The following is a 13,530-nucleotide window of genomic DNA, read 5'->3' on the forward strand; positions in this document are numbered from 1 at the left end:
CATAAGTAGGAGTCAACCTGAAAGCACATAACAATATCATCTAATACTGAACCAAATGCCTAAGAAAGGGGGACCAGCTGATGTTTTAAACAGATTATCTATTTAGATGGGAATGATCCGTGGTTTCCTATGAAGGTTATGTACTGACCAATTTTAAGGCATCCTTGTAGACTGTCACACTTAGTTGTGACTGGATAGGCAGGAAGGTGTTAGCATATATTTGGAATCCCACAAAAGCATCTCTTTGATAAAAGCAATAGCAGGCACATAGATAATGGAATACTAGGATTTATACCTCCCTATGACCATTCAGGCCTCTCTCTTATTCCTGGTAGCTTCCAAGCCTCTTGCCTCCCTTCTCAAACTAAACTGATTCTTTAGGCCAGATGCCAGAGTGATCTCAATCAATCTAAAGCACAAAGCACACATTAAGAACATCAAGGTTCAATGTGAATCTGGTCTGACCTAGCACATTACATATTACACAGCAATTCAGTGGACAAGCAGGCAGAGAATTAAAACTAAAATCATTTGAAATAATAATATATTGAAGTGTCCCCAAACTGGTTCCACTGCATTCCCATTAGTTATGTAAATATGTAAAATGAGTCCCCACACTTGAGATGGGGAAGAATTTCCAGGTCATAGTACAACTCCCATCATTTCTAGTTGGACTTGAGCTTCTGGTTCTCTTTTTCTAGAAATTAAAAATGGGAAGTTTTAAAATAATGGGGGACCTAACCAGAGTTTGGAAAAGTTATTTTGGGGACTACAACTCCCAAAATCTGGCCAGGGGGTTCTGGGAGTTGTAGTTCAAAAGGTCATTTCCCCAAAGTTTGGTCCTGGCAAACACCCACACTTTCCATTTCTGGAGATGTCCACGGGGAGTCCTCTCTTCAAAGACAGACCTAAATCTGCTCTTATCCAAGACAAGCCTTTAGTTTAGAACACACAGGGAAGGTCATCATAGTCCCTCGTTCTTTTCTGTTTAATGTACAAGTTATACAAGTCAACAGCATGCAAGTCATTGGCATAACAAAACTTATCCTCTGTGCCTATCCTTTCTTTTGGCAATATTCCTAGTTTTACTCAGCTAGACAGAAGCCTAACTTCACACTTCAAATAAAGGCAAGATGTGCCTTTTCTCCCCTACAACAATAAGCTCTCTCTCATCCAAATGTCAAAATACCATCTGGAAAAGATTCACAAGAAAGACAGGGTCCATAAACCTACCTTTTCCACAATGAATGCTGTTATACCCTGAGAAGCTGGAACAACACTTGGATCAGTTTTAGCATACACAATGAGCACATCAGCATCTGGACCATTAGTAATCCAAAACTTGTTCCCATTCAAAACAAAAAAATCCCCTAGGAAAAAAGAAAGGGTTAATTCTCAGCTAGATAAAAACACCTAGGAGTAACCACCTCCCCAGGCAACTGAGAGCCAATGTGAAGCTAAAGGTACTCAGGACAATTCCTCCAGGTTCTTCAGCACCAAAACCTACCAGCTTTCTTCAGTATCAAAACCTACAAGCTCTTTTCCTTGGGTTCAGAAAGATAACTAATGGTGTAGCAATTATTAGTGTGTGTGTGTGGGGGGGGAGGGTTATTGGTGTAATGTAGCATGCTGGATTGAGATTTGGGAAATCCAAGTTTTAGCTCCTACTGAACCATAAATTCACTGGGTGACCTCGGGCCAACTATTCTCTCTAACTCTATGACCTACTTCACAGGGTTGTTCAGATGATAAAGTGGGGAAAAACAATAATTTTATGTATGTCACCTTGAATTCACTGAAAGAAAGGCACAGTATGCTCATAACTAATAACTGTAAGAAACCTTGCCAGTTTCATCTGTTTCAAGATCCAGCAATAGTCGAAACAGATCTGCCTATTTCCACCACTAGAAATGCAGACAAGTCACAGTTCAGCCTTTTAGCTCTTTCCACAAAAGGGTGGTTCTCACAAAACAAAAAGGTAAAATTGTCCACAGTTAATTCTTAGAAGTAGTCATAAAATAGAATGACTGATTCACTGGACAATGTTTTTCAAATAATATGAGGTTCTTTCTTTCTCGCTCTCACATATATACCCTATATAGCCAACTATAAGTCGACCTCATGTATAAGTTGAGGGCAGGGTTTTGGAGCTAAAATTATGGATTTTGATATGACCCATATATAAGTCAAGGGTAAAATTTAAGGGTATGTGACAAAGGATCTATTCTATAGGGTGAAGCAAAGGAAAATGATGCCAAAGAACTTAACAAAATTCCAGCAGGCATAACTGTTTGTGCTCCCACTAAATGCTGGATGGATGAGAGGGCAGAGGGAGGGCAGTGCTTTCAGGGCAATTACATTTTTGCCTTTCACCAAGGGATGGGTCCCTTTTTATAAGAGTTAAAGTACAATACTTACACTGACCCATTGATATGTTGACTCATGTTTTTGGGTCAATTTTATGGCTAAAATTTATAGACTTATACATGAGTATATATAGTACCTTCTAAAATTTAATTTCCTCCACACGATTTCTCAGAGTTTGAACTGCAACTCCTAGAATTGCCCACCCAGCACAGAATTCTGAGAGCTGTAGTCCAACCCCATCCCCCCCAAAAGCAAAACAAAAGAAACCCCACAACTCTTGCTTTAGACAGAGATGGAGCCTCAATATCTGAAGCAGCCAACCAGGTCTTTCTGCTCTCACACATATTGCAGTTATATCATCTGTTTTATTACTTGCTATTTTATTTGGGAAATGCACAGATATGTTTCAGTAGTTGAACTGGTAATGACTGGACATGATGGTAATGATACAACCAGAGCTTGGAAATTTTACTTTTTTTGGCCATGGCCATGCTAGCTAGGGAATTCTGGGAGTGATAGTTAAAAACAACAAAATGCACAGAAAAAATTAACATTTCAAAAAGCCACATCAAAAAAACATTTTGGTTCTTTTATAAGAAACATACCAAAAATGGATATATCCCCTTTTACCTTTTCTGTCTGCTCTCAGCTTCATGGAGACAACATCAGAACCAGCATTGGCTTCACTCATTGCCAGTGCTCCAATATGTTCTCCATTGATTAGCTGGAATGACAAGAAAGAAACAAAGAAATAGGCTGTAGCCATCACCACACTCACCTTAAAAATATCATAATAAATCTGATATGCTACAGTGATTTCCACCCTCGCTTCTTCCAAAAAGAAAAAAAGGAAAAGGAAAAGAAAAAAACTGAAAGCCTCCCATGCTGTGGAAGAACTCCAAATGGGGATGTTACTCATGGCAAATTCTCCAAAGAGGTTTACTGGTGCCCTAGTGAGAAATGGCACAAGATCAAACCATTTCAGTTCGCTGAAGACATGGGCAAATGAGCAATGCAGCTATTGCTCTGGTTGGCTTTTTTAGACAGGAGACAGTGCCAAGAGAACCATACTAATGGCCATATATATCCCTCTCACTCCCTGTCCTGCCCTGGCCTTTGAAAACAGATGACCAGAAGGGGCAGACAACCCGGTAAAAAGCCATCTTACTGAAAACAAGATTTTCTGCAATGACGTGGAATGATTCAGGGGAATGAAATATGATGCCAAAATGTTAGGCAATAAACTATTGCTTCAACACCCCTCAACCCTTGTAATGGATGAACAGATGGTCATCCTCCTTCTGTGTTCCCTTATGCCACTCTTTGGCACAGCAGCCTCTCACTCCCCTCCCACCTCTCTGCAATTTCATTCTATCCATCTTTCTTTGTCTCCTCTGCCATTTAGCCTATTCTGTTTCTGAACTTATTGGCTACACCCACTGCAGGGACAACTTTCATATGCAATCACCTATGAGATAATGGCCAACTCAACTACCACCCTACTACAATCTTGCTTTCAGATTTCAAGTTATTGATATTGTAGCACCTTTGAGACTACAGAAGGAGTTGGCAGCATGAGCTTTCATGGACTTATGTCTACTTGCTCACATGTATTTGGAGAAGTGGAAAGCGAGGGATAGACTTATAATGACTGTTATTGTTGTTGTTTTAAGCAAAGGAGGGGAATCTTTGGGTCAACAGAGACAACCGCTCACCACTGGCTATGCTGGCTGGAGCCCCTAGATACTGAAGTCCAAAACACATGAAAGACCAAAGATCTTCCTCTTGTGCATGAAAGACAGTCTTGGCTTTGGGGTCTTTTGGAGCCGGGCTGTACTGGCTTTCTTTTTCCCTAAACATGCCATAGATAACCCATGGCAGCAAACAAACTATGAGGCAAGGTTTGTAAATATACCTTGTATGGAGTGTATTTCAGGCAACTCTGAAGTGTTTAATTTAAAATACAGCAAATTAGGGCCTATTACAGGTGAATTAACTGCAGCTCCTGATTTGTAACAGATATAATATCAACTTCTGTTCCTGGTGAAACACATAAGGCAGTCTTGCATTGCATGGTCACTGCTGATCGTTATCTGATATTTGATTTGATATTTAATGTTTTTAATTTGTTGCCTGCTTTTTAAACTAATTCTATCTTCTTGTATTATTATCTATTGTTTTATATATATATATATATTGTTATTATCCTCTAGAATGTATGCCATTGGCAGGTTTCATTTTTATCGATTTTATTGATTGTATGTACAGCACTGTGTAAATCTACAGTGCTATATAAATAATAATAATAATAATAATAATAATAATAATAATAATAATTGATGTTGCATGTGCGAACTGGAAAATATTGTATTTCACTGTAAAATATTGTATTTGAGGGGAATGAGAGGGAGAAATAAAATGAAACACCATCTCTATAAATACAGTCCACCCTTGGCTTACGCAGGGGATCCGTTCCGCCCCCCCAAGTAAGCCAAATACCGCGCATGCTCAAGTCCCATTCAAGTGAATGGGGCTTGTGCATGTGGCGGTGCACATACGCCACGGGTGCACGCCCCATTCATCTGAATGGGACGTGCTGCCCCTTGCGCCCCACATGGCTTTCAAGTATGCTGAAAGCCGCGTATGACGTGGGTGCACTGTACTGAGCAAGCAGCAGAAAGGAAAGTATACTGCACAAAATACTTCTTAATGCAAGGAACCCAGACTGTTCCAACTTGCACCTCCCTGGGAGGGCTTTGAGTTACATATTAAACAAATTAATATGATCTACTGAAGCCATCCACCATTCAAAGGTAGGACGAAGCACTAGGTTCCAAAGAATCATCCTTCCAACTGCTCAGTTATGGACAGTTTCAACAGGTCATTATAATCTGAAAGGCAACCTTTCCTAGCTCTGCTCTAAGGCATATGATGAAAAGAAGGTGCTACAATTTATCTCTCCAATAAATAGTATAACTAGGGACATGTATACTCTAAAGTAAATATTGCTTAATTCAGTGGGTCTAAGAATGTAATCCTAAACACATTTACAAAGCACTGCCCAAGGAACTCAGAAGGACTTCTGGGCTGATACACTTAGATCTGTACTGCATATAAGTCTTTTCTCCTGGGGAACTGCATTTATGTTATTTGTAGCAACACATCATGACAGGATTTTTTAAAAAAAACTTCTAAAATCCAGAATGTTTTCAAAAAATCCTGTATTTTCCTTCATTTAGAAAACAGAATCCAGTTCAGAAAGTTTCAACAGAATGTCTGAAATAGGGTATTCAGTTTTTGATTATTGTTAAAAGTCGTGTCAAAGGTACTTCATCCTTCTTGTCCCCTTTTATGAGATTCCACAATTCTACATACCTTAGGCAGGTATTTCTGTTTCTGTGCTTCATTGCCATTCCTCACTAACTGATTAACACAGAGATTAGAGTGGGCACCATAACTTAATCCAACAGCTGCTGAAACTCGAGAAATTTCTTCCATCACCAGTATATGGTCCAGATAACCCATTGCAGATCCACCGTATTCAGCTGGTAAGAGTAAGGAAGATTTAAACTATTATAATTAAACTACATTTAGACATTACTGAATTATAAATTTCTACTGTTACCAATTTCCATTAAGAAACTTTTGGGGCATCAACACATGCAGCAAACATACAAGGGGTGTTTGCACATTAATCTGTACGTGTGTTCACTCTGTATGTTCACATGTTCAAATTTTTGTAAGAATCTTTGTTCATGCCTGATTTGGACCTAGGTAGAATCTTCCTAAATTAGAGCACAGATCAAGTGCACAGCTATACCTAGGCAGAATGGACACATGTATGTATGATGTGGACTGGTATTGGAAAATGATGTTTGATTTATTGATTGCATATTAGAGTATAAAGTAAGGTAGTGTTGGGATGGAATGTTGAGGTGAATGCTGATTGGTGAAATACTTAAGCTGATTTAGATAAGCCTGGTTAATTGTTGTTGGGAGTTCAGTTAGACAAGGGTTTTTTGGAGTTAAAACTAGGCTTGAAGTGATTGAAGAGAGTTTTGGTTGAGGGTCTTGTGTGGTTGGTCGGAGTTAGCTTGAAGGGAGTATGAGAGAGGGCGTTTTAAATGTAATAAAATAATTTATATGCTGTTTTATGTTTAACCTTTGTAAATAATTTTTTTTTACACTTTTGGTCTCTGGAGCATGGATTCAGGTGTGGTAGCAGCACTGAAGTTGCATAAATCCTCATAGGTCCCTTGAGAACATTTAGATGATCCCCACAATTGGCGTCACACAGGTGGGACAGGAAGAAGTCCTTACATTGTGGCAGGAGTGGAGATCAGGGAAAGCCCTCTTTTGGTAACTGTAGTGAGCACCATGGAAGTCTTCATATTTGGTGGTTAAAGGATAGAAAATCCACATTTGTCCACAGTGGTGGGATTGCCTGAGAGGAACTCCCACAGTTGGTGGCACTGATGGGAGCTTTGAAAGCTTGTTTAATGGGCATTTTGGTTGGCTCAATAAAGATATCACTGTTTTGTGGATTTTGGATGATATTGTACTTCGATGAACACATGTTCATTTTAGGTAAACCATAAATGTCACTCCCTACAGACTGCATAGTGTACAACTCTTTTTTCTCTCTCAATCAGCAACCATAGGAAATCCCAAGGAATACATTTTGTGTGAGGGAGAAAATTCTGAAGAGAAAAGAAGACTGGAGAGGGAGGGGGACACTGAGGAGAGCTTAGGGAGAGTGACTTACACTGGTGAATTAAAAGTATCAACTAGAGAAGACAATGGATGACAGAAGTGCTGCTGATGCCCTCAATACAACCTTCATCCTGCAGTCTGATGGACTCGATGAATTAGAGACCTCTAAGAGACCTGGTCATCAATTGTCCTGCTCAGGTCTTGCAAACTAAGGGGCAATACAGACCACCCCCTGGAGCTTCCCCTTTACTGCCCATATCAAGGCCATGGCAACCTCATGCTGCAGCCCCAATCCAGCCTTCGGAGAGTGCAAAATGGAGCCACAGAAAGTGGCTCCTTTTTGTGCCCCCCAAGGGGCAACACAGCCATGGCGGCATGGCTTTATGAAGCCACTTCGATGCTGCATCATGTGGATGCAGCACCAGGGGGTGTAATCATGGTGCGGGTTGCGTGGACTGGTGGCAGGGTTAGGGCACGCAGCATGCAGACGCTGCACCTTAACTCCGCCCACAGGCCGGAACAAAGTGCGGGTCAGTATTGGCTCTAAGGGTCATGGCTTTCTTGATTGAATCAATCCATCTGTCATTACCAGCTTAAGTCCCATTTATCACAATGGGTCTTCACATAGATCCAAGCAAGGTGGTCAAGTCAAAGCATATGTAAAGCAACCTTTTATATTCTGACAATTAGTCAAAAGCTATGGCTATCAAAGAGCTTATCATGCTAGCTCTCCCCTTCATACCAATTCCATTGTCTTAAATAAATGTATATTATTTATCTAGAACAATATGTAAATGCTGAATTTTTATCACACATAAAGCTATTTCATACCCATAGGAATAACCAGTATAATAAAATCTAATCACAAAGGCCACCCTCAGAATATAAAAGTTCCTCTGTCCATATTACAAAGTATATATAGTGTGGTATGCTATGGAAGGTGGGAAAGGACAAGGTAAAAAAAATCACAGATATTTCACTTAACTTAGTGGGAGAGATGGAGCCCCCCACCCCATCCCCCCCCACACAGGTCAAAGACAGGGATGCAAGTAGCAATACAGTGAGGAAGTTAGTAGTGGGATAATCAAGAGGCTAAGAGAAGAAAGATGAATTAATTCAAGGATAGAAACCATGCATTAAGATTTCAGTCACAGATTTGCCTAAACAGTGAATGATTTGTAGAACCTTGAACTATGAAAGGAAGGTTCTAAACCTGTGGTACAGATCTCTGGTTCCTGGAACCTGGTCCACAGAGACCTGCTCCCCAAGCTCCATCTCTGTAGATTTGGTTGGCACTTGCAAGTACCACTAGAGTCCCAAAACTGAGGCTTAGTGGGTACCTGCACACACCAACTGGGCTTTGCTCTTCCTCCCCCTTTCCCTGAGCAGACAAGAGAAAGGAGGTGGCATTTGTAGGGGCTAGCTGAACTTCACCTTCAAGATTCAGTACTTTCAAGGACTGACTGGAAGTTCCTCTCTTTGCTTTCCTGGTTCCTTCTCAAGGAAGGGGGAGGAGGAAAAACCCATACCTTCATCCAAACTGCCAGTTGAAACTGTACCCAGCACATCACCTGGGGCTCTACTGATACCTGATTTCTTCTAGTCTGCAAGATGTTGAGGGGGCATTCTTCCCTACAAGTAATTGTTTGTAACAGTTATGCTACTGCCCTGTTTATTTTGGCTGGCTTGTTACAAGAACACATTTGCACCACATCACGAGTGATATTTACATCTTGCTGTCCTCTAGATCAGGAAGAACGTAATTTCTGAATAGAATGGATAAATACTTACCTGGAGCAGTTATTCCGAGAACTCCTAATTCCCCCAGCTTCTTCCAAAACTCCTAGAAATATCAGAGCAAAGTTATTATCACAACTGTAGTCTAGAAGGACACCAGGCAAACAGTTTTTAACTTTCACTTTAGCATATCTGTTCAGTCACCTCACACAAACAAAGGGTAATATTGCCACTGCCTTGCAATATAGTGAACCAGAATTCCATAACTAGTTACACAACCATTTTGCCTTTTTAAAAAAAAACACCTTATTTTATACTTATTTTTCCATGCTGCTCCCCAGCTGGAGTTTTCACCATCATGCACACTATATAATCCTAAGTAATTTAACACATGAATGACCAGAGTTATACTGTAAGCACATGAATTTAGTAGCTGTGTGGCTCTCCTGTAGTCCTATTTGGTTGGATTTCTAAGTCTAAAGCCAGCACTTTGTCAGCTTACAGTCATCTGAAAAAGATTTATGCAGTCATCTTCTCCAGGAAGTGGTTCCATCCAGTCAAATATTAACCTACATCTCACATTAGTTACAGCACAGGTGAGGTCTCTGCACTGGATGGTTTACAAATCAATCTATCTATCTATCATCTATCTATCTATCTATCTATCTATCTATCTATATAATCCGTAAACCATCCAGTGCAGAGATCTCACCTGTGCTGTAACTGATGTGAGGTGTAAGTTAATACTTCACCCTTTCTCATAAAGACACTAGAGTTTATGCTGGTAGGTTTCATAAAGTTGGGTTTACTTTCTCCTTTTTAGGCCATAAATAGCCAATATGCAAACAGATGGACTACTAAGACTTGCATGGGCTAGCATCTATTGTCAACCTGTCTGTCCAAGGCTGGCTCACACTTCTAAAACCTCAGCTTAGAGAGGTTCAGTTTTAAGCCAGTAAACTTATGCAACATTTGACTTTATAGGAAATAGCATTTCTGTTGAAAAGAATTTGCTTTCAGCATACATTTAGAATAAAGGATTTCCTTCCTAAAACCCTGCATTTTTCATATTCAGTTTGGGGCTGCTGGTTTGGTTACTTGGGTTCAGCTAGGATAATATTTGTTCACTGGTGGCAGGTTACCTTTTAAGCTATAGCTTCCAGAATCCACCAGCCAGCATAGCACTGGTGCGGTGCCCAAAGGGGCTGCACCAAAAGAGAGGGGCAATTTACTGTGCATTATTTGTCAGGGAATAAAGCAATTCCTACTCTGACATAAAAATGAATGGTATATTGAATCTCCTTCACCAGCTCACATTCTTTGCCTAGCTAGAAATAACATTGTGGCACTACTCAGTGCTTTCGTGGCTGTCTCCAGCAGATATAGCTAACAGCACTTCTTTGCTCTTTTCCTTGGCTGCAATGGACAGATTGGTCAGGCAGTTCCAGTTTTTTAAGGTGAAGGAAAGTACTTGGATCAGAACCATAGTCCACAGTGGAAAGCAGATTAATGTGTTAAAAGTAAATAAAACAACAGATGAAATGGCATTGCTAGTAATGTGCTAATTCTGGGGTAAAGATGTTCTTTTTACTTTCAACATTATTGCTAAACACCTCTCACCCCCTCTCTTTGTGTGAGTGTGTAACAAGTAACATTTGGTCATTCTTGGTACTTCTTATATTTTTACATCCTTTTAAGCAGTATTTGGCCATTTTGTATTTTTCAAGGGTTACTTAAGAAGCAACTTTAAAATAATTAATTTGTAATGAATAAGTAATATGTAATATAACATGTCACTCTTTGCTCAGTGAGCAATAAGCATGAATAACTTTTAAAAAGAAAAGCACTAATGCATTAGTTTTTTAAAATAATGTTCCAAGCTAGATGTTGGTAGCATGAAGGGGAAGGCAGCTAGTCCATAATTATTTGCAAGGCAATGGTTCTCACCCTGTGGGATGGTCCAATGGGGGGAGGGGAGTTGAAATCCCAAGAAGGGTGAGGATGCCACAACAAAGATAGCCAGACACCTCAGGAGCAAACACTGAAATACTGTTGCCACTAACACTGCTCTGTTACCTTTGGATGTTGGAAAGATTAAGCAAATGCACAGCAGTTTCCTTTCCTGACTCCTCCTTTGACTTGCTGGTGTCAAGAAGCTGTCCAAGATGCCCTTTTCTAGTCTTCTTCTAATGTCAGTGTTGGATTGCTCCATGTATCCTTACTCATTCAACAACCATATGCAGAAAGGAGACTGTACACAAGGATTCTGAGCCTTCGACTGCTGAAGAGATACTGTCAAGGGGCTTGGTGTATAAAATAAATTTATGAGTGGGGTAGAGTTGAAAAAGTTGGGAGAGGTCCCACTTTAAGCCCAAGGCAATGTGCCCAAAGTCCAGTAAAACATCACAACACAGCTTTCCTGACTTCAAGTAAGAATGTTTCCTAGACTTCATATCATCATTTAGCTCAAATTCTACTTATGAGTCACCATTCTGACATGGGCAGAAACAATTAAATCACAGTGTTCTGCATCTCCCAGATCTGACATAGTGTCTGCCAATACCCCATCTCCCTCTCAGTGATGCTTCATCTTCTTGAGATATTCCTGACACAAGGGAAAATGTGACATACTGTATTTCTGCTCACTAGCAGATTCCTGTTACTGACAGATTGACAAGAAGCCTCCAAGTACTGTTAACCCCATCTGTTCCACATTAGGGACCAGCCACTTCTAATCAGCAATAAGCATAAAAACTAAAATACTTGTAAAATATTCTGTTTTTTCAGCAAGGGTTTGATGTTACTAGAAAGGAGGCAACTGCTATCTTAGCCTGCATTAATAAATCATAGTTTCCAAGCTGGGGGAAGTAATAGTCCCATTTGGTCAGGCCTCATCCAGAGTACTTCGTTAAATTCTGGACACCTCATTTTAAGAAAGATATAGGGTGAACCTATACTATAGAAATAATGCAGTAGATATTGACACCCAACACTCAATTTCTGCTGCACGCACCACTTGCTCCCACATAGGTTTGGGCCTGGGGTTCAATTCAAACATGGGTGCAAATTATCTTAAAAATCTAACAATTCCTAAATATGGGATGGCGTTCAGCAAAGCCAGATTCAATGTGATTCCATCAGCTGTATTAGTGGAATATTTCCAGCGAATAGCGTACAAGGACCGCATATGTCCTTGTGGGGAGGGACGAGTAGAATCTTCATACCATATACACTTGTTTCTCCCCATTCATGGCCTTGGCACTCACAGTTTCAATCATTCGCGAGGCCAATGCCACGTCTCCCTCCCTCCCTGGTATCTTCCTTCCGACACCAAGACCTATAATCAGCCCCAGCAGCCATTGGGACTCACTTTCCCAGCAGTGCTTGGGGCCCGGTGGCACATGCCCTGCTGCCTCCACCACAGTCAATGGGCACTTGATATGTCAATTGGCTGCAACAGAGGGGAGCAAGGTGTGAGCATGCCTGGCCCTGAGCGCTGCTGGGAAAGCAAGTCCTGATGGCTGCGGCCCTGGCAGCCTGGGCTCTGATTATGGGCCCCAGTGCTGGGGGAAAGATGCCAGCGAGGGAGGGAGGGAGGGAATTTCATTAACAGTCAAGTTCCATTGTCCCCAAAGGCTCCATTGGGGACAATGGGACTTGAATATTTGCAAAATTTCATATCCAGGGGAATGTATCCCCCATGAATCTGAAAGGACAAGTGTACTCCTTTTCTGTACATTTTAAAAAGATGACAGATTAAGACTAGTTACACCTCTTATAAGTAAGTTCCCAGGTAGAGCTTCAGAATAGTATCTTATATATTTGCTAGAAGATACTGGGGGTAAAAAGTAATAGAAGAGTTTGCAAAGTTCTTTTTTTCTGCAGCCAAAACCCAAAGGACCATGTCCCATAAACATTAATAATTTAAGGATGGCCCTCTGGCCCAAACTATATGAGGTGCTAAATGGGAGTCATAGCCCCAGGAGTTAGAGGGACATCTAAGGTTTTCTTACTTTGGTTGCACGGTTTTAAAACATATTTTAACATCATACACACACACGTATATGTACACACACGCACACATAAAATATTTTTATATATATATATATATATATATATATATATATATATTAAATATTTTATATATTTTAATTATATGTTTTGTCACAAATTTTAAACATATTTCACTAAGATGTTTTTAAAATGCGTTTATTTGCACTTAATTGTACCCCACTATTCTATTTTAATATAGCTTGTTCTTATTCTCCAATACTGAGTGCCTATATTTTTGTGTATAGAATTTAAGATGTATATAACTGATGGGACGTTTGGGTTGATTTTGTTGTAGTTCTGTTGTTTTTGTTTTGCCTTATGGTTTGTTAACTGTAATAAAGGCTTTGACTGATTGAAATAATGCAGTTTGACACCACTTTAAGTATTGTGGCTCCATGCTATGATATCCTGGGATTTGTAGTTTTACAAAGTTTTTAGCCCTCTCTGCCAAAGAATGCTGGTACCTCACAAAACTACTGATTCCAGGATTTTGTAGGATGGAGCCATGGTAATTAAAGTTGTGTCAAACTACATTATTTCTACAGTGTAGATGTACCCATAGATGTTGGAGTGAGTTCAGACAATGGCAATGAAGACTGTAAGAGGTATGGAGAACAAAACCTCTGAGGAGAGGTTGAAAGAGTTGGGCATGGTCAGCTT

General features: G+C 40.2%; 1 protein-coding gene across 3 annotated transcripts in view; it reads right to left on the reverse strand.

Annotated features, from left to right (window-relative positions):
- Window positions 1-13,530, reverse strand: part of IVD (isovaleryl-CoA dehydrogenase) — an 84,906-nt gene that overhangs the window by 60,225 nt on the left and 11,151 nt on the right. For all 3 annotated transcript variants that reach the window (XR_016280974.1, XM_089521952.1, XM_089521950.1), the window contains exons 3-6: window positions 8,872-8,923; window positions 5,743-5,912; window positions 2,998-3,091; window positions 1,234-1,370 (exon numbers count right to left, since the gene is read on the reverse strand). Coding sequence is in view for 2 of the 3 variants with exons in the window: in XM_089521952.1 (XP_089378078.1) it covers window positions 1,234-1,370; window positions 2,998-3,091; window positions 5,743-5,912; window positions 8,872-8,923 (453 nt within the window). In the remaining variant the exon portion in view is untranslated. The remainder of the gene's footprint in view (window positions 1-1,233; window positions 1,371-2,997; window positions 3,092-5,742; window positions 5,913-8,871; window positions 8,924-13,530) is intronic.

The sequence above is a fragment of the Sceloporus occidentalis genome, unplaced genomic scaffold (assembly GCF_023333645.1).
Source record: "Sceloporus occidentalis isolate IW3139 unplaced genomic scaffold, rSceOcc1.0.p SCAF_4, whole genome shotgun sequence".
In the NCBI taxonomy this organism is placed as follows: Eukaryota; Metazoa; Chordata; class Lepidosauria; order Squamata; family Phrynosomatidae; genus Sceloporus; species Sceloporus occidentalis.